Raw genomic sequence first — 22,000 nt, 5'->3', positions numbered from 1 at the left:
GTTTCCAATTTTGTGTTTTTTATGGCTTTGGGGTTTTGTGCATGTGTGGGTTTCTTGTGTTTTTTATTTTTAAAAAAATTCTGGGTTTTGTTTGTTTGCCTGTTTGTTTTCTAAAGAAAGAAAGGGAACATAGGTTGTGGAGTTGGGTGGGTGGATTGTGGAAGGACCTAGGACAAGTCGGGGGAGGGAAATATATGATCAGAATATGTTATATGGAAAGTTTTTATCAGTTAAAAAAGAAAAAAGAAATTAATATACTTTAATCATAAAAGCCTTCACACAATAGTGCAAAATAATAATAAAAACCAGCTGGAATGCTTTTATGTGAAAAATTATGCATGCCAGTAGAAAATCGTTACTGATTTACAACTATATGTAATGGCTGATCATTTTATAATTTTTGATAGTTTGATACTCCTTTCCCTCAATTCTGTAACTTAAATAATGAGAAAAGGCATGGGTTTTAAAGTTTTACTACTATGTTGCAAGCATTTGATTAGTATAGTTTTTATGCCATGAATGGACAGTTTATAACTTAAACACACTGGGGGGAGAGTGACTCATTTCATTATTGTGGTAGAAGAAATACTGCTCAATTATGTGATTAAAATAACAACATAAGTTGGCTAACAAGACGGTATGAAAAACAGTTAAACTATAAAATCCACATAAAAGATGCTTACAGATATTGTTAAACTCATGAAATATTCTAAAATGACCTTGAAGAAGCAAAAAAAAAAAATCAAGACAGTTTATTGTAAACTAATCTATCTGGAAACTGAGAAAGGAAATTGTAACTTTAAGATAAATCTGTCTAAGAGACCAGAGCCGAAACAGATTCAAAAACACACAAAAACTGAATCACACATATAATATATAAGATAAGGAAAAAACCAAAACAGTGGCTAAGATGGACTTTCAGGAAATGGTGCTTAGGCCAGCTGAATGCTTATCCAATCTACACATACAATTAATCATAGATAGAGTGCAAATTTAAATGCTGCCACGGTAAAGCGAGAGGGCTTGTAAAGGAAAACCACAGGGCAGCATCACTGTGACCCTAAGGTAGGCCAATTTACATAGAGTAAGTACATTGGGGGGACATTTCAGATATACACACATACACATGCACACATAAAATAAAGAAAGAACTCATACTGAGATTCTATGCAGCATCCACACTAAAAAAACACACAAAAGCAAAGACAGCTGAGCCAATAGGAAAATGAGTAAAAGATCTAGATACCCATAAGACCACTGAATGAATGGCCAACATACTGAATCTACATGAAGCACAACCACGAGAAGGCCGAGTTATAGAGACACAAATGTTGGCTCTCGGCAACATGCAGACCATGAAAACTCGTGTGCCGCTGGTGACAACGAACACGGCACAGTCAGTCATGGAAAAGTACTTGGTAGCACATGCTAAAGTTTAATTCATAGAATTCATATATAGTTTCTGACTCAGGAATTGAATTTCTAGGTAGAAGAATGTGTATTTATCTTTTTCAATTTTAAGATATGGACTAAAATGTTCCTAGAGTTCTATGCACAATCCGACATGCGAACTTACCAGATTCAATCCACATGTTACACAGACACAAACACTGAGAGACGACGACAGGACCCAGCCCAGAAGACCACACAAAGCTCAACAACAACAGACAGACTAGGGCAGTACACCCTCTGGAATTGCATTACCAAGTACAGAGTGTGAAGACCAGGGGAAAGAGTGGTAAATCCATGGTAGAGGAGAAGGTTACAACAGCAAGGGAGGATTTGGTTTCTAGGGTCCTGGTAATTTCTATTTCTTTGTTTGTTTTTTTAAATTAAGAGTGTTGATATCAGAAACATGTTCAGTCCATAAGAATTCACCATGCTTAACCCAATACGGGAATCTGAATGAATGAAACATGCACATTTATTTAAAAAAATCTGCCAAACATATTAAAATAAAATTACAGAATAAAAATTAACTCACATTATCATCAAGTTGAGCTGAGACTCGACAATGTTCAGGATCTGAATCAGTCTTCGTAATTAAAGGAGGCACCTATACATTTAAAGTAATAAAAAGTTAACACACTAGCACAGTGAAATAACCTAGCACCACCATAAACCAAAACAAACACCAGCATTTGATTTGATTTTTGGTGCAACATATTAACAAAGCTTAACATTCTAAATTTTAAACTCAACACGGCCAGGGGACAGTGCTGCAGTCTGCTTTTAAGACCTCGTGAAAGCATGTTAACAGATTTAAGCAATTAACCAATTATTTGATGAGCAGGAAGAAGGAAAAACCAGTGTTAGCTGAAAAACATCTGGAAACAGACCACGTATTTTAAAGCCCGGGAAAGTCTGATGATGTTTTCTGCTCCAGGTCATATGAGGTAGGACCAGCAGAAGTAGTACTGCCACTCATTTCAATGTTTCACTTTTCCACAGACACATGTAAGGACAAAGCACCACTGAAAGGACAATGTTTAACAGAAAAGGAACTCTAACATTAAGGAAAATCTGTGTTCAATAAATATGTGTACATGTCATTCAGATTTGCATGGAATTAGATATTACCTATGTTTACAACAACTCAAGTATTAGGTTTATGCTTTGTCTTTTACAGATTTGATAACATCCTTAAAAAACAACTATGTCAAAATTATTTTAAAAGTGTAAGTTAAAAATGCAACAAAGGTATTCGGTAGAACCCCACTGTCTAGGAACGTAATAAGAAAGCTTCCTGTCACTTCTGTACCACCCAGGGGTATGCACATGAGGACACACCCACACACTGACTAGGGGAGGACCTCTCTTGACTTTGTTCTGATGGGCCTCCACTGTTTGAATCAGGAGAAATTGAGTGAATATTAAGTACAACTCATTTACAAGTACAACTTATCTATTTGCAAAGAAATCTACACCATGAAGAATCAAAATAGCTCAGTGTAATAAGTTGATACAAAATATTAACTTTGTTAATTTTAAATATTTATTGTAAATGAATTTTTAAAAATCTACCACAACAGATTGATGAAAGAATTTTTTTAGTGTCAGTTTCTGATATAAATTTGCCCCTTTAGCTTTTTTTATAGATGTATGTCTGAAAATTTGGGGAAGTAGCTCAATACATTTTAGCTGACATAACAACAATTTGCTTTACATACCACTGGGAATCCTCTTACCTTAAAGAACGACTGCTTTATGTCTTGACCTAACCTCTCTGACATTCTGCCTACGTTGTCTGACATTTTTGTCACTCCCTCTGCCAAGCTATCAGGAAGGGATTTTACTGCATTTGAAACATTCCTCATAGAGTTGCGAAGTGGATTTACAAAAGTGTCCATCTAAAGTGAAAAAGAAATTATATTCAGATCAGTTACACAACTTGAGGCAAAGAAAATATAGAGTGCAACAATGGGAAGAGGAAATGATTTTCTAGTCAATGATATGCCATTCATTGCATTTAAAAAATTATATATATATATGTATATACACACACACACACACACAAAAATCTGTTGACTTGGTGCACCTTAATACATATCTTGATAATGCATATACATGATTTTAAAGTTTGACTGGGGAAGACAGTGTTAGGACAGGAATATAAGCCTTCATTGTTTACTTATTGAAGAAATGCTGAATACCTTCCCAAATAAATATTGATACAAATAGAATTAACCACTGCATACTTCCACCATAATCCAAAGCAATGGTGAGATATTTGCCATAGCATGAGACATGTGCCAAAGAGCTACAGAGAGAGTTGGACTAGCCAAGAGGAAGAAGTTCGCTGAGGTAAGCAAAGCCAGAAGGGTGGGGTCACCTAGGCCTTTTGACACCAGACATGGAACTACAGCTACTAGATTTGTAGTTTTCCTCCTGAATTTTGGTCTTGCTTTGGTCCAGCATTTCCTTACTATTCCTCCAACTTTCCCTTCTGGAATGGTGATGTATATTGTGTGAAATTACATGTTGGAAGTTTGTTATTTACTTTTTAATATTTATGGGAGTTTACAGTTAAGAGACTGCCTTGAGACTCAGAAGAGCCTTTGGACTTTGTGTTAAGATGTGAAAGACTATGAAGACTAAATGCATTTTGCATTATGTATGGCCACAAGCCTATGGGGGACAGAGTGGAATATGATGGTCTGAGTAAGAATGGGCCATATATTTGAACACTGAGTCCACAGATGGTGGAACTGTTTGGGACTTGTTGGGGAATGGACGTTGAGGTTCACAGAGTCATGCCAGTTGCAGTGTGCTCTCTGCCTCCTACTTGTAGATCAAGATACAAGCTCTCAGCTGTCCCTGATGCCATGCCTTTACTCTGACACCATGGACTTTAGCCCTCTGACACCATATGCTCCATAAACTCTTTAATGGAAAAGTTGCATTGGTGTTTTATCACAGCAACAGAAAAGTAAGACAGCCACCAATAAAGCTGCTATGCTTTATGGAATATTCAATCTTAATCAAGAATACACAGGTAGAATAACTTATTTATTTATTTATATTTTTGCTGCTGCTTTGTTTTCAAGACAGGGTTTCACTGTGCAGCCCTGGCTGTCCTGGAACTGTCTCTGTAGACCATGGTGGCCTGGAACTCAGTGATCTGCCTGCTTCTGCCTCCTGAGTGCTGGGTACTAAAGGCTTGTGCCACCATGTCCAGCCTGATATGCAGGATTCTAAGAAAGGACCTTATGAGAATATCTATCAAATATCTATCACATTGAAGACATGCAAATAATGAGAAAACTGCAACATTTAATATAACATGATATTCACTAAAGAGAACTTCATAAGTATAAGAGTCCATCTTATGATTACTTCTACAAATACAGGTTTTATTTGAAAACAGACCTAGAAAGTGTTCTGAAATATTCTGAAAACAGACAAGAAACACACTTTCAAACCACGAGGCACAAGAGTAATCATGGAGGCCAGTGCAAGTCAATCATGGAGGCCAGTGCAAGTCAATCATGGAGGCCAGTGCAAGTAAATCATGGAGGAGGCCAGTGCAGAACAGCTGTCTGTTCTTTAAGGCGCCATCTCTGCTCTAGTAGCACAACACACAATGGAATTTTAACTTAAATTTATACTTCTCACTATGGGCAAAAATGATTTCGCATCACAATGTAACAATAGAAAAAAGGTACATCTAAGTGAGAGAAAGGCTGCTTGGCAATTATTCTATTAATCGTTCTACAGATTTTTTTTTTAAAGAAATAGGGAAAAGTAATAGTCTCTAAGATACTTCTTAAGTTGTGAAAAGTCTCTCATAAAATGCTTATAGAAGAATCTAATGGCTACTTAGGAGGGTCTTTAGACTTTATTAAAAATTAAAAATATAAATGCAATTAACATATATGTACTACTGCTGATTATTTAAAAAGACGATGTATATTTAACATAAAATTTCTTTTATCTCAGAAGACTTATCAATTCTTTTGCTAAAATTAAAATAATCATAAAACAGAAAATAAGGAAAATACCTAAGAGAAGACTGGAACACATCCCTACTAACATTTAAGGTTGGATAATGAATGCAACCACTCTGCAGAAAGAGTATGAAAATATGCACATGCATATATGTATGTATACACACACACACACACACACACACACACACACACACACACACACTTTACTAGTTTAAAGTCTATATATAGAATTTATTTTTAAAACATTCAACTTAGGAAGGTTAGCATCCATTACGTTGTAGTTTAAAAAAAAAAAGGACTACAAAGGAAGTGGCACTATTAGGAGGTGCAGCCTTTTTGGAGTAGGTGTGTGTGTGGCCTTCTTAGAGGAAGTATGTCACTGAGGGGGTGGGCTTTGAGGTTTTCTTTACTCAAGCTATGTTCAGTGTGGCACACAGTTGCCTGTTGCCTGTGGATCAAGATGTAGAATCCTCTGTTTTTTCTCCAATACAATGTCTGCCTGCATGTCACCATGCTTCTCATCATGATGATGATGGATTGAACCTCTGAAACTGTAAGCTACCCAATTAAATGTTTTCCTTTTTGTTTTTAATGACAAGGAAGGACTTGGAAGGATGGTAGGAGCTTTTCTGTTTTTATTTTAAATTCATCGAAGACTTCCAACAATGTGCAAACGGTTACTGCATATCTTCCCAAATTCTATTACTTCTGCCTCTGCTCTTATAATTAACTGCAAACATTCATTAGTTATCTGCAAGAAACGTTTAAACACAGAATAATATCTTACGTGATTTATGCTTTGGCTTAAAATAAAGAGTTACATCTTCATTTCTTGAGAAAACTAAAGTAGCAAAATGAAAAGGAATACCATGAAGGTTGCTAGCAAAGAAGGAACAGGACTTTGAAGGCCTGTTTACAAGGCTTCTGTTCATACCACAATGCATAATTCCAAAAACAGGTCTGGTTTCATATTTTAAATGAACTAAAACACTTTAAATAATAAACATTCCACTCAGCAGGTAAAAATACTTTCAGAACACATCCTATTTAACATTTTTTCCTCATCTTTAATTCAAATAAAAGACATTTCCTCCCTATAAAGAATATTTCCAACTCAAAATAATAAATAGCTTGTAACCTATGTTAGGTTTTATTTTAGGTTTCCTAATGGACTAAGTTTATTCCCTTGTTTTTCCTTCTTTCAAGCTCCACTAGATCATAATGTGAGCTTGTACATAAGGTAAGATGAACCAGTCTGCCTCCATCTTAGGCTTGAAAGTCATTTCATAGTCAAACTAGGCTCATTCCTGTTTTGATAAAATCTGTTTCTCAAGGATTGGCTAGGCCCACCTGTAACCTTAACTACAAATGGTTCTGTGCTCCTGTTGTGGGAAATGGCAACCACATCTTTGTTTCAAAAAGTTGTTACAGCCATCTTGCAACCTTACCTTTGTTTTAAAAGGTTGTTATGACCACCTTATAGTTAAGTTTTTGTTTCATGCTAATGTCTCCTCCTGTAATCCCACCTATTTTGCCCACCAAATCTGCCATTGGAAACTCCCTACCCCTGAGCAATAAAAACCTCTTCCTCACATCCAATGCTGATCTCTTGAACCCCACTTCTGGGGAGAAACAGCCAATGTACACAAATAAAAAAGCTTGCTTTAATTAACCACTTGAGTAATTTGGCCAGGATGATTTGGATTGGCGGTCTTCCTGCTCCCGTCTTTGGGATGAACAGATCCTCCAGGCAACAGTGCAATGATTGAAGCCACCATGCCAAGATGCACTTAACATATCATTTTAAAACACGTGCAAATCTCTAGTTTTCCTCTATCAAAAAGGAACCACGAAAGAGTATCTGAAGAGGAGATTCAACAGCATGCTTACCTTGCGAGCAAAATCACCTTTCCCTTTACTGTAGGCTTTGTTCTCGAGGAAATCAAACACACAGTGAGCCAAAGCTGGGGATGCCTTCATCATCTCAGGAGTTAAGAGTAACTAACAGGGAAAGGAAGGGAGTTTAAGATGGCAGGGCAGTGGAAATTATTTTTTATAATTTCATTTTATAAGAGGTTAAGACTATAAAATACTTTAACTTGACTCTATTTTCTGACTCTACAACTTAAACACATTAGAAAACTGTGTTGTTTATATAATAATGCTCAAGATTAAAGTTAAAGAAAATAGAATTTTATGATACACATAAACAAAAACATAAAAGTTCAAAACAAAATACTGCTTACACAAATACTAATGAACTTAATAATCTAGCTTTGATCCTTCTACATCACAAGTTGTGACATAGTGAGTTCAGGAGTTAAAAGTATACAGTAGAGCCACTTTTAAAAATAGACTTATAGTACCTCATTTGGGAAAAGTCATTTTATCAACTATACAAACATAACTGATAGGGATCTTACTAGAACTAAAGTTGACTATTTTTGAAGCAAAATGTTTAAGAACAGCTTTAGAAATGTAGCATGTATGCCTTCAGCTTTGAGCTGGGAGAAAACAAAGGTCAGCAGCCACACCTTTGCCACCTCCTCTTCCTGTCCTTTCAGTACACATAACAACGAAGTACAACTGCAGTTTTAAAGCCAGTCACATGTGGAGACATTTAAGAGAAGAGATTAAAAAAAAAAAAAAAAAACAACCCAAAAAAACTTCTAAACAAATTATTCAGCTTTTAAATTTCACTAGATTCTGAGGGAGGAATTTACTAAATCTTTTTCTAAAAGAGTCATATAGTAATTATGTAGGTTATGACCATAGAGTCTCTACTGTAACTATTCAAATCTCCTGCTTGTTAAAAAAAGAAAGAAGAGAGAGAGAGAGAGAGAGAGAGAGAGAGAGAGAGAGAGAGAGAAAGAAAGAAAGAAAGAAAGAAAGAAAGAAAGAAAGAAAAGACAAGACAAGACAAGACAAGAAAAAAAGAACAGCTCCAGGCAACAGATAAAAATTCTTGGTTGCAAAGAGACGCTTATCTGTTGGCTGCAGTTTGCAGATTCCTCCTGCAGAAGACAGGGAGCTAAGTAGTGGGACACTATCAGCTGTGGTGATGCCTTTCTGAGACATACAGAACCGTTATAAACACTTACTAGGATAAACTGAAAAGGTTCATTACCCCACCTGGGTAATTCCTGGGTATTCAGGTGTAACACTTTTATCTCTGGGCATTCTACTAGCCTGTGCAATATGTAACTTGTAAAATATGTTTTGTTATTTCCTATGAGGAAATTTTATGACCAAGATGGTAGATCCAAGAAGCATCTTCAGCTATATTCCTCTCTTGAACTATTCAGAGAACAAAAAAATGTTCTGGTTTTTGTGGTAACCGGAAAAGTTACTATGTATTGAATTGGGAGCATGTAACTGTTGGGTATACCATTATGATATATCTAGTTACAATAATCTGAAAAACATGTTACACATGTTCATGTAAACATAAGGAAACAAGTATTGAGTGCTTAAAAGAAAATGTCTAAATGTATCACTAAATATAGAAATAGTTAATAAACTATTAAAAAGACTACATGTCACATTTGATACACTCCTCAAAATTGGTTATCAGTCCACTATTACAGCAAAATACTCAGTTGTGGTTTTGTTCTTACTGCTAATAAGGCTGGAGATAGAGCCAGGGTCACAGGCATGCTAAGCATATGCTGCACCAAACATAACTCAATAAAGAAATCTACTCTACGTGTGTATCATAGCAAATGAAATCTGTGGGAAATAACAAAATGCCCTTACTTGCAAATAGGCATTTAAATCCTTTTTCCTCTTCTCTAAAAAGTCCCTGTCCATGTTGTTAAAAGTCTTTTTACCAGGGAGCTTCAATATGCTGGACAGATTTTCAAACTAGAAAAGAAAATACATTCAACAGTTCTTTTAAGAGAAATAATTTCCACTTAACAATTTCTCTACATGTCAAAAGTATCTTCAGATAATTTGAGGTTATATTTTCTTACATTAAACATCACAAAAAATACTGCCCCCAAAGTCCAAAATACAGTTACCCTTCTTTATCATGATGAAGAATAACAAAGGTAGGTAACTGATGAAAATGGGCATTCTGCCATATGAAGTTTCATTTTGGTGTTCTAATTGTCAGATTATTCAAAATTTCATAGTAAAACAGTAATACCTTTCTTAGCAACCATTTGACTCATGAACAGAGTATTAAAGATTTAAAATTTTACTCAAAGTTATGATATCATGGCTTGTTAAAATCTAAAAGACTAATTTAATATTAATGACAATAAAACAATCACAGTATTATTATATTTATAAAGCAGAAAAGACAAATTACTAAGTATAGATATCAACTATATTAAACTCTGTATACATCTATAAAAAGCATTAACAATCTTTCCTCATCACCATGTGAAAAATAGGCTCATGGATTACACTATGAAAAAAACCTAAGAGTCACTGTCATGTTAAAGCAATATAGCAGTCTAGCCTTCACAGACTGATGTTTAGGTACATCTTAATGGTCCATGACAGTAACCTACTACACCTTCTCAACACAAGCTGTTACTACAGCGGTTGCTCACATGACCTAAGGGCAGGGACTTTACTAGGAACAGCTGGTCAACTGCTGGGACCTGCAGCCTTGGGCAGTTTCTTCCTCTTTCCATAGTAAACACACTGAAGCAAGCAAAGCTTTTAAAACCATCCTTTGTTTAAAATATATTATCTCTATGAAGAAAACCAATCCTTATGGGGGGGGGGGGTGTTCAGAATCATGCGGATCTTCAACACAGTGAACTAGCTCATGGTTGTTTAGAGTGAAAACATGAACAGGTTCATTGCCCATTGCATATGTAAAATAATTCTTTTCCTTTAGTCATTATCAAGAAGAAAAAACGGGCAGGAGCAATACATTGAAAGTACTATGTAGTAGTGATAACTCACAAATCTGGTTACATATAAAGCCAGAAGAAACAAATCTCCATTGAATATACTAAGTAAAATAGACTGTCTGGTTCAATGACCCCCCCGCCCCCGTAATAAAAAATTACAAGGTGGAAGTCAACATCCAATGCTGTTTTAAAAGACTGACAATTTCCTAAAATATTATTTATGTATATGACTCTAAATTACCCACTTAGTTTCCTTTCTTACCAAAGAGTAAGGGTCTGAACCGCATTTTCTCAAGCTCACATGCTGAAGGCCTCACCTCTAGTACCCCACACTGTAATCATATAAGACCAGGTCTTTAGTGAGGTAATTAAATTAATCCAAGACTTCTGGAGTAGGCTGTAAGTCAACCTGACTCTGTGTTATCTTTGTAGGAGGACAGCATATATCAGGAATATACACATACAGGAAAGAGGCCATGTCCTTGTCTGGCAACTGAGAAGCCTTAGGAGAAGCCAACCCTGCCAACACTGGACCTCAGGCTTCCAGCGATTGGAATGATTGTCATTGTGTGATTTACCCAGTCTGAAGTATTTTATGAACACAAATGCCAGTTGTCATTAAAATAAGAATTTCCCCATAAACTTTAAAATGTTAAGAAACTACAACAATAACTTAACATCACAAAATAGAAAGTCTGGATTTTAAAGACACAATCCTTTGTGAGTTATCTGCCTGTACATCAGTATTCTAAAATACTGTCACAGGAAACGGTGATAACTTTTATATAACCTATCAATACGTACAGAAATATTTTAAAGAATGAGAAAAATAGAAAAATGTCCAAACAAGTAAGAATTGGCACATACTAAATCAGAATGTCCTCTAAAAGGACTCACATACTGAATATAAATCATAGAGACACTCTAAGCCCAAAGATTTTATCTTTCAACATTAAACATATTGTGTTTAGATTCTTAATACACCTCGAGAAATTTGATGAAGCAGGTATGAAACTATGCTATGAGAAATTCAAAATGTGTAATACTCAAACACTTAATGATCGTATTCATTTGTAAAATGAATATTTAATAGCATCATCGACATCAGTGTGTGCACTCATACAGACTTCACTCAGGGAAACAGAAATGCACAGTATCTATAGGAATGTATATTCCTAGAGTCAAGACACTGCCTGCCTGGTTCACTGTTATTTTTCTAGAACTGAGTAGAGTCAGGCACATAAGAAAAACTTAATAAATCTTTTTAAAATAAATGGTCAGTTCAAGCCATTTTTAAATGTATATAACATTCAATTTTTAACTCTTAAGCTTATCAACCTTCTCCATAAATGTAAGACTATTAAAGTCTTTAAAGAAAATAAATGATAGTTCATTTACTTAGATTTAGAAAAAAAGATTATTCACTAAGTTAAGCAAAATGACACTAATTTTAAAATCATTTATTTCACTTTTAAGCACTACTTATTTATTTACGTTAAGAGAAAAATTGTAACTATTTGTTCACAGAAAAATGTCCTATAAAACCAAATTCCCATTAATTTGCACTAAGTGAAACTATTCTTGGCCATTAATGATTTTTAAAAACTTATAATTGGTTCAAGTGCATGAAAGAGCTACATGAGCTGCCTGCTTTTAGACAATGATCTAATATATAAGAAGTAAGCAGTTTCTCTCCAATGTGAGCTGGAGAGTCCTTCATAAAAGATTATTAACATAGAAAGATATAAAGGAAAAGACATGTCCAAAGACAGTTACTTATTTCATTAAAAACAGTCCTATTAGTGATGTTCAGAAGTTGATCAACACCTCCTGTTTTTAATCATTTCAAAGCTCTAGTTTATCTTCTTGTATCTGCTAAATATTTTAATGAGATTGTCATGGTACCAACCATATTTTTTCAAATACATTAAATGAAAAGGACATTTTCTGATTGCTATAGTACAAACTCATTTGAAATCCAATTAGGTGTTATCTTTATTTTATTGGCTTGATATTACTTAGATAACTAAAATTTTGAATCAATCAAATTTTGAAACTTTCAACTGTGAAAACAGATTACCTGTTCCATCTTATCTGGTATTGTTTTTTCTAAGTTAAGGAGGAGAAGAAAAAACAGCTTTTCGAAAATAATAAAGAAAAACAGTTTGTTTTCATTTAACTTTAAAAGTCTTTATAGTTATTTCTACAAAATAAGATTAAATTTATTAAGAATTTAAAACAGTATTTGGTTAATGTCAGGTTCATTTTAGACTGTGGTTCAAAATAACTTAAGTAGGTTTTAGCAACATTGTTGGATAGAAGTACCATTCAAAATAACCATAGCTTTAAAGTATGCCTCCAAAAACCACCACTGTGTTCAAATGAGCAGCTACAGCAGTCTCCTTCCCTGCTGCAAACCAGCATCTCTGTAGAGCACAGGATCTCCTCCCTCCATTCATCCATTTGTTTTCTCTCTCAGGTCAGAAATGGCATTCATTTAACTCTTCCATTTTAAAGTACCACTGGTGCTTTGGTGTTACTCCATAATGAGCAGACTGGTTCAAGTTTCCACATCTGATTTAGTGGCTCATTGCTTAAAATCATGGCAATTATATAAAAAATCAATACCTTATTTTCTCTCATTAACTTTATTCACTGTGAACATCCTTAGAGAAATGTAGATCCAAAGCTGAACCAAGAAACAGTATAAAGGCCACAAGTTTTACAAACCTCATTACCTGCTCAGTGATTCTCATGTGGAAGTCATGGAAGTCACTATACCGCCGATAGGTTTTCCACATCTCCTCGGTGTTTAGACTGCGCCGGTGGACAGTGATGGCATATAGCGCATATGTCTTGCCATGATCATTACAAACGCCTGCCACAGCATATGGGTCATAGTCAGCATATACTAGTCATTTCAAACAAATGAAGAGGAACAAAAGACACAAAAAGGAGGAAATGAAGAACAAAAACAAACAAACAAAAAAAGACAACATGAAATGAAGAATTTGAAATGACAGACAACAGAATGGCAGCAATGATGAAAGAGATTCCAGTCCTCTGTGCTCACATGACTATGGTATTATAAGCAATGACTACAACATAAAACAAGTTAAAAGTCTAATGATGCCACTGGCCACTGGAATCTCTTCTCAAGAGCTTCTATTCATTTTTAAGAATGTTGTCACAGTACTATTCAGTATACCAGGAACCCAGAAACCAAGCAATAAGCTTTTACTATTTGTTTATAGTAAACTAAAATCTGTTCAACTAAACAACAACAAAAAAGCTACAGGGTAAAGCTTATCTCCTGGTAATTCTTTTCTCAGAATTACCAATTACATTCAACAATTTACAGATACGGTTTATTCTGGGAAGTTAGCAACAACAGCAGCAATAAATAAATAAACAAAGCCTTCATCTTTCTGACTTTCCACATGCCATACAAGCCAGGGAGCCTTTAAAGTTGAAATCTGTTTCTACTTTGTACTAATCTTAGATAAAGAGAAGAACTCTTAATCATGCTCTTATCTTTCTAAGCTTACTGTTTTACTCTAGAGCAGTGGTTCTCAATCTTCCTAATGCTGTGACCCTTTAATACAGTTACACTGAGGTGACCCCCCACAATAAAATTACTTTGCTGCTACTTCATAGCTGTAATATTGCTACTATTATGAATCATAATGTAAATATGTGATATACAGGATATCTGATATGCAATGCCCAAAAGGGTTGTGACCCACGGGGGTTGGGGTTGGGTTGAGAACCACTGTTCTAGGTCTCCAAAACTTCATTACTTTCTTTTCATGTTTATCTAGTATGTATCTACATGTAGGAGTGTAAGCATGTGTGCACATTCATATAGAAGCCAATGATAAACATCAGATATCTTTCTCAGTCTCTCTACTTTTTGTCTGAGCAGGATCTCTCACAGAACCTGGAGTTATTCACAGAATTGACTAGATTAGCTGACCAGCAAGCCCCAAGGATACTCTTCTCTCTACCTGCCCAGCCCTGGGTTTCCAGGGGCATGCTGAAGTGCTACCATTTTTACACGGATGCTGGAGATCTAAATTCCAATCCTCATGCTTCGGTGGCAAGCATTTTACCAACGGAACCATCATTTTTTCCTCATAGCCTACGGCATCTGTAAACTTCTTCTTTCCTCCATTTTTAAAATATTGCCATGTGTGGCAGGCATCCAGGCTGTTTAGCCCCTCTATTCCAGTTCTTAATTGGGTATTCATCTTAATTATAATCATTGTATTTTTTTATTTTACATTCTTGGTTCTTTTCATGCTTGCCTTAGGACTTATTCTTCTATTTTTCAACATATTTAAGTACTATTAAGATGATAATTTCTGATTTTTTCAAGTATACAACTTTCCCTTACTGTGGCTCCTATTCCCTCCTGGAGCTGCTTTCTGAAATTCACCTTCAAGCTTAGGCATCTGAGTGCTCTGGCCTATGAAAGAATGCACCAGGAAAACTGTTACCACTGTAAGTGGTTTTCACACACCTGGCCCTCTGTATACTTAAATTCAGCCAACTGAGCATTGAGGATAATTTTTAAACATGCTTGTACTAGTATGTACAGATTATTTTTATCCTTATCCATAATCTCTAGCCAATACAGTACATCAATTGTTTATACAGCATTTCATTGCATTGGGTTATCAATCTAGCAATGATTCAAAATATATGGGAGGGTATGCACAGGTCACTGAAAATACCCTATGACTTCCTAAAAGAGAACAGAGTATCTGTGGATTCTGCTCTCTGAAGAGGTTTGGGAATGAATATGCCATGCCTTCCGAAGGGCAACTATACTAGCTCTCTCTGGATCGATACACTGGCGTATATAATAACTAGAGAACAGTGAAATGCACATACACTCATGTAGGCACATAAACCGAGGCTTCACTTCTAGGGGAATATCAGATATCATTCCCTATTATGACCTTCGCATTTCTCAGTCTTTACACTTGAATCTAAACTAAGTTTTCCTAGTTCTTGTTCACATCAATCTGTCCTTTCTGACACTGAAAGGGAAGAGTTCTGCTCTCCCTAAACTAAGGGCACAAAAATGCCACCAAAACTGAGATATACCATCTTATTTTCTTGTTTAGACAACAGGACAAGTGTTACTCCTTTTTTCCAAGGAGAAAACAGACTCAAGGATTCCAAATGCAGGAGCTGAGCAAAAGGCTCTTTATGTTACTGTGAGCTTCACTAGGCATCACTGCTTCTTCACTGCCCAGAACCTGCTCTTCCTCATGGCTATGGCACCTGGATACTTTTCAGCTACTTTTACAACACTGCCATGTGTGGAAGGCATTGTGGCAGTTTAGACTACTACATTATCCAAAACTCTAACATATAATGATAGATTACAATGACACATAATTGTGAAAAAAAGAAAAAAGGAGAGGTTTTAGAGCTGACTAAATGTTTTGCTGTCTTTCAAATCATCTAGCAAAGGAGTTTCTGTGTACCTTCTTAGTAAATTATTTCAATACTATAAAAGTAGATATCTATACTGGCAAATATACATGAACAAAGCCTCAGTCTAACAATTTATGATAACTTTTCCAAAATTTTCACTTCCTACTTAAAATTGTCTTTCCTTCCCTTTACATATATTACCAATATTTTTATTCGGCCAATTTAAATTATATCGATGATAATATTAGTAATAGAAATTCTTAGTCATCACATTCTACATACACATTTTTGCAGTAGGCACTGCTCACATTTTACTGTCAACTTTCTCTTACAGACTCAGTCGTATCAAATAATAGATGACTTTTCCAGTAAGTTAAAGATTCAGCTTTTCTAAACACTGTTGCCAGATCAATAAAGGATTGGCTTTATCAACTATGCTCAAGGGATGTTTGGAAAAGATAATGTAGAAGCCAATCAGACAGCTCATCATAACCAACTACAAATTAAGGAGAACAAGGAGAATAGCAAGGAACAGAAGAGACAGAGACCATGTAGAAAAGTACTTTTCAAAGGATAATCGAGATTTGTCACAAATTGTTAGGGAAAAGAGACACCCAGGGGCACGTACGGCAACAAGAATAATGAGGTTAACATTTTAAATTTCAGAAAACAGATAATTTTGATGAAAGAAAAAACAGTAGAGGTCATGGACCAGTCTTAGAGCAGCAGAGCAATGAACTTCAGTTTTATGTTCAATAACAGAAATGTTAAGGACATGAGATCATGGATCAGTGTCCAGCTGGAAAAATAAATACTGAATAAGCACCCATATATGATGACTGTCACACATAAGCAATTACTAGTAGTTAGTTACACTTATAGCTATCTCATGAGATAGGCATTTCTATCAAGGTTCTACTTGATAGGTGAAGAAATTCCAGTAGCTAGAACTGAAGCTACAGAGTGAAGGTCTGAGCCCAGGCAACTGGTCAAAGCTGTGCTCTTAACTCCACTATATGATATTGCTTTCCCAGAATTTCTGTATGTTTCAATGAGAGAAAAAACAATTTATTAAAAATGCTTTGCCTTATGCTTTCATGCATTTCAAAGAATAACATACTGTTGAAAAATAAACAACTGATTAAACAACTAGAAAATCAGAACAGCCTAAAGAGAAATATTAACATCAGAGACATGGACATGAATATCTTCTTCTAGACATAAAATTCAATATTTCTAAGAAATAAAAGACTATTACATGAAAAGACATCCTTAAATTTAGAAGACAAGCCAAGAAAGAATATGAAGACTTTCTTTAGTTTTTTTAAAAACTGATGGAAAGAAAAGGTGGGACAAGTGCTTCAAAAGTTCAAAGGAAAAATAACAAGACCTCTACTTTAATCGACAGTGCGCTCTCCAGTGATGTCTAAACGGAGAGTAATAGATGTATTCACCACATGTAAAAGGTGAAAAAACACCTGACACAACTTATTCCAGAAATCTAGCAGATGTGAGGACGCAAATGAGTCTTTAGCTCCACTGAGAATAAGAAAGCAAAGCCATACTTAAAAACGCAGATCACTACTTTTCAAACTAGATTATGTATCAAAATCTCTTTTCAAAATCTAAAATGTAAAGTAAATGAAATTTGAGACGTGTATCTCTGTATAATACAGCATTAAGTATAGCAAAAACACTCTTGCACTCTAGGCACAGTGAGAGACCAGGGAGAAAACTACCATTTCTAATACTCATCAGCATTACTTATGACTGTCACAAGGTCCTAGGTGGCTTAACCCATGAAAGTATCTGTGAGGGCCTTTGAGAAATGTGTACAAGTTCTGTCTATCCAACTCTCTCTGCCAACTCTTAAGTACATGAAAGCAAATACAGATTGGAGAGTTCTGCAACAAAGAAATAGAATTTATGAAAGGGATTACCAGCAAGATTCAAGTTCAAAGAGGAAAAGACTGGCTCTAGAATTTCCTTGAAATGATAAAATGCTTAGAAAGTAAGCATTTTCAAATGTTAACAGTGGTAACCTTAGAGAAGAAAAATAACCAAATAAGCAACCAAACATTACAGGACTTAATGAGGAATTTATTTCAAGAAAACAAAATCAGAAAATATGACCATAAAACATGCTGAATGGAGTAATAAATGTGAAAGTAACAGGGATGTTACAATCGACCATACTTAGGCGTAGTTGCAGCACGAAGCCACTTACCAGTATCAGAAATGTAGGCATGAAGTTGTCCAGAATCCTCAGAGGACACATTAGAAAGGTCATCTAAAGACTGGAAGAAAAATTAGGGAACAAAACTTTACAGGAAGAGTATTAAAAATTCTGTATCAAAGGTCTACCACTCATATCTCCTCATGTCCATTTCACACTATGTGCATGGCCACCACACCTGGACCAGGATGCTCTGCGTTTACACTGAGAGAGCTGATGAGGAAGCTAAGCTCCTGAGCTCCTGAACTTGGGAGACTGAGGCTGCAACCTTGAGTCTCAAATTGAAACAAAAATAAAAAAAGAAACCATAAAACCAAACAATTTAGTAACAACATATCACAATAGCCTCTTTAACACTTATCCACATACAATAACTTATTTTCAATTACAGACAATATAAAGGAAGTTAAAAATAAGAACTCTTTACAATAAAAATTTTAAGGTGAAATATACTACAGATAGATTTATATTTGTTAGCACTGTTGTTAACAGAAATAATCAGTTAATTTAGATTACTTAGCACAAAAGGAGGGTAATTATACCTGCATCATGGGGTATGTGAGATTAATGAGAACACATGTAAAATATTTAGAAAACTGCCTACTATAATAATTAGCCATTATGACTATTTACCAAATGGAAGTAAGTCCAGACTAAGACTTTTGTTAGTAAATTTATAATTCTACAAACAAAACCATTATTGATTGACCAAAAATTAATTTAACTATTAAATTAAGTGAAGTTAAATTTTAAATCCCTTGGCCACATACACATGCACCCCCACACACAAGCATGTCGCCAAGGCAGAGAGGGCACACAGACAACCAAGCAAGGCAACCTGAAGCTGCTCTTTGAAGACCCTGCCTGCAAGGTTCTCCTTGAATGTCAACCAGGATGGCAGAGCTGGGGTGACTCGCGCCACTCTCTGATATAATCGCCACACTCTATCTAAAACTGTCTGTGCAATGTGCTTATGATCAATACTTTTTTCCCTAGTGGGCACAGGATTTGGGATTTAGCAGGTAGAACGTGCAATTTGTCATTTGGCTCCAACAAAAACCCCTTTGCACTTAATCTCCAATAAGGTTTAATGCATTAATAACAATTCCATACCTTTGTTAGGACATAGAATAAGTGAAAATATTTTGGAAAGAAGTAAAACACATATACTTTAAGTGTTCATGTGGGGCACACAAAAATGTTTTCTTAATAGAAACAGCACAATTTAGATATAAGATTATTTTACATATCCAATATCTACCTGTAATTTATAAACTGTAAGTTCTTTCAATAGCACAGCACAAAAAAAATCACAAAATAATTTTTCAAAAATAAACATAATCTTCTTACATATAATCAAAAAATGATAAAAATCTTAAATATTGTTGCAAATATCATATACAAATAAATATAAAACAGACTATAGCTGGACGTGGTGGTGCACGCCTTTAGTACCAGTACTCGGGAAGCAGAGGCATGCGGATCTCAGTGAGTTCGAGGCCAGCCTGGTCTATAAAACAAGTTCCAGGACAGCCAGAGCTTCTACACTGAGAAACCCTGTCTTGAAAAACCAAAAAAAGAAAAAAAAAAACAAAAACCCTCGACTATGAAATTCCAAATGATAGAACAGTATTAACTCCAGAATTACATTCAATTTGGCAATTTGGAAAAAGTATTGTTTGATAAAAGAAAATTGTGATTTTTAAAACAAGTGCATGAATATTGTCCTAAAATAACCACAGTTTATAAAGCAATCCTTGAGATAACATTCTTAAATTTCTTACAAGGAAAACAAACGGTTCATTTGTTTGTTTGTTTTCTAATTTTATGGTATGGCAACATTTAAACAGATTTTTTTTCTCCCTCTTCACTGTTTTTACAGACTGCTGTCCAGGTTGACAAAGAAGTCTAGGATTCAAACGATCCTCTTGCCACAGTCTCTAGACGAGCTGGGCATATCGGCAAACTTTCTTTGTTAGCTCAGCAAACACAATTAAGATTTCATTGGTAGAGCTAGTAGGAATAATGTATCCGCTAATCTCAACAGGGTGATGTGTCAAATAATCAATGCATTAAGTATCTTTACTGCTTAGTACATTGCAATCAACAACTATGTTCAGTTTATTCAAAATCTATTTAAAATTCAGCCAGTCACTAAAGTTTTAATTCATATCATAAAACAAATCTGAGTGACTCCAGCTACATAAAAGCCGGAATTTAAAAGATTTATGAGAAAAACAAAACACTACAAGTAAATGACTCCCAATGTGACTTTTGATTTAGAGATTTTTGGATTCCTTTTAACTTCTAAAAGCACCTACTTCAGACAGAGAGAAAAAAAAATCACATTTTATTACTGTTTAAACATTTGTATAAACACTATAAATAGGAATATTAGAAAATTTCAAACTGAGAAAAGTTTTCAAGATTTGCAAAGTTTATATTTCAAAGTATATGACAAAAATTTTTGCTAACATTGAATGCTCTAAAAACAATTCCTTTTTATGTTATGACACTTTGAAATATAACAAGTAAAAAGTTTAAAAGCATTTTAAAAGTTACAAAGAATCTGGCGTGCCTATGGCTGATTTGCTTCAGTTGTTTTGCAAGTTATACTCTATGTTGAAAAGACCATTTACTCAATGAGGTTATTTCCAAATAAGAAGCAGTAGAGCTGCCAATAGACCTCTGAACTTACTACCCTTACCTCTCGGCCATCTCTAAACGACGAACTGAGTATTTCACAGAACACTAGCATTTCTTCCTAATAGTACTCTAGGAGATAAGTTATCCAATGGCAAGAGCAGATACATAGGAGAAATAATATGTTCATTATTGAACATACAACAAATTATTGTCAGTGGAGTTTATATGCTAAAAATCTATCATTCTTAATTCTCTAAATAATAAGATATAATTGCTATAAAATTCTGAATAAAAAACCCTTTTTGTAAGGACTTGAATTGTTTTGATGCACACGCTACTACATCTGTGGTGGGTTGAATGGGACTGTCCTCCACAGGTGCCTATGTTTACATGCTTAGTTCCCAGCTGTTTGGGAAGGAAGTGTGTCACTGGATGTGGTCTTTGAGTTTTCCCAAGCCCATACCAGGCCCAGTCTCTTGTGGAATATTTAAATATGTAAAGATGTGTGACATCTGTTTATGCTGCATTTGTTTAACGATGTAAGGATGTGTGTTAAATTGTGTAAAGATGTGTTGCATTTGTTTCATCTTGCCTGCCTAAGGCACCTGATTGGTCTAATAAAAAGGTGAATGGCCAAGAGCTAGGCAGGAGAGGGATGGGCGGGACGGGCAGGCAGGGAGCATAAATAGGAGAAATCAAAGCTCAAGAAAGAGGGAGAGAAGAAGAAGAAGAAGAAGAGAATGAAGAGAAAGAGGGGAACACACACCTGGGACCAGACAGCTGCCAGCCAGCCAGCCATGAGAAGCTGGGAAAGTAAGATATACAGAAGGAGAGAAAAGGTAATAAGCCTGAGGTAAAAGATAGATAAAGAGAAACAAGTTAAAAGAGCTAGCCAGAAACAAGTCTAAGCTAGGCTGAGCATTCAAAACTCATTAGTCTCCATGCCATGACTTGGGAGCTGATTGGTAGCCCAAAAAGAAAAGGCCTGGTACAGTCTCTCTCTCTGCCTGCACATCAAGATGAAGCTCGCAGCTACTTTTCCAGCACCATGTCTGCCTGTCGGACGTCACAATTTCCCTGCAGGATGACAATCAATTAACTGTCTGACGCTGTAAGCAAGCCCTCAATTGCATGTTTTCTTCTAAGAGCTGACTTGATCATGGTGTCTCTTCATAGCAATAGAACAGCAACTAAGTTGAAAGTTATTTCTTTTGAAAGTGGGAGAAAAGTGATTTAAAGCTTTAAGGATAATAAATATATGAATATAGCATTTAAAAGTGATGAAATAATTCCTTTTTTTTTATTTTAAAGATATGGCCTCACTATATAGCCCTGGTTGGCATGAAACT

At 35.3% G+C, this 22,000-nt stretch overlaps 1 protein-coding gene across 5 annotated transcripts in view; it reads right to left on the bottom strand.

Annotated features, from left to right (window-relative positions):
- Nucleotides 1-22,000, bottom strand: part of Snx13 (sorting nexin 13) — a 102,948-nt gene that overhangs the window by 11,121 nt on the left and 69,827 nt on the right. For 3 of the 5 annotated variants that reach the window (XM_052738338.1, XM_052738339.1, XM_052738336.1), the window contains 6 exons: nucleotides 17,997-18,066; nucleotides 13,060-13,232; nucleotides 9,207-9,314; nucleotides 7,341-7,451; nucleotides 3,189-3,350; nucleotides 1,985-2,056 (listed from right to left, as the gene is read on the bottom strand). In XM_052738338.1, the coding sequence (XP_052594298.1) occupies nucleotides 1,985-2,056; nucleotides 3,189-3,350; nucleotides 7,341-7,451; nucleotides 9,207-9,314; nucleotides 13,060-13,232; nucleotides 17,997-18,066 (696 nt within the window). The remainder of the gene's footprint in view (nucleotides 1-1,984; nucleotides 2,057-3,188; nucleotides 3,351-7,340; nucleotides 7,452-9,206; nucleotides 9,315-13,059; nucleotides 13,233-17,996; nucleotides 18,067-22,000) is intronic. The other 2 variants (XM_052738337.1, XM_052738340.1) reach the window with 1 other exon arrangement.

This window comes from Peromyscus californicus, unplaced genomic scaffold (genome assembly GCF_007827085.1).
Source record: "Peromyscus californicus insignis strain IS unplaced genomic scaffold, ASM782708v3 Scaffold_15__1_contigs__length_86483966, whole genome shotgun sequence".
NCBI lineage: Eukaryota > Metazoa > Chordata > Mammalia > Rodentia > Cricetidae > Peromyscus > Peromyscus californicus.
This window is presented reverse-complemented; position numbering and strand designations above follow the sequence as displayed.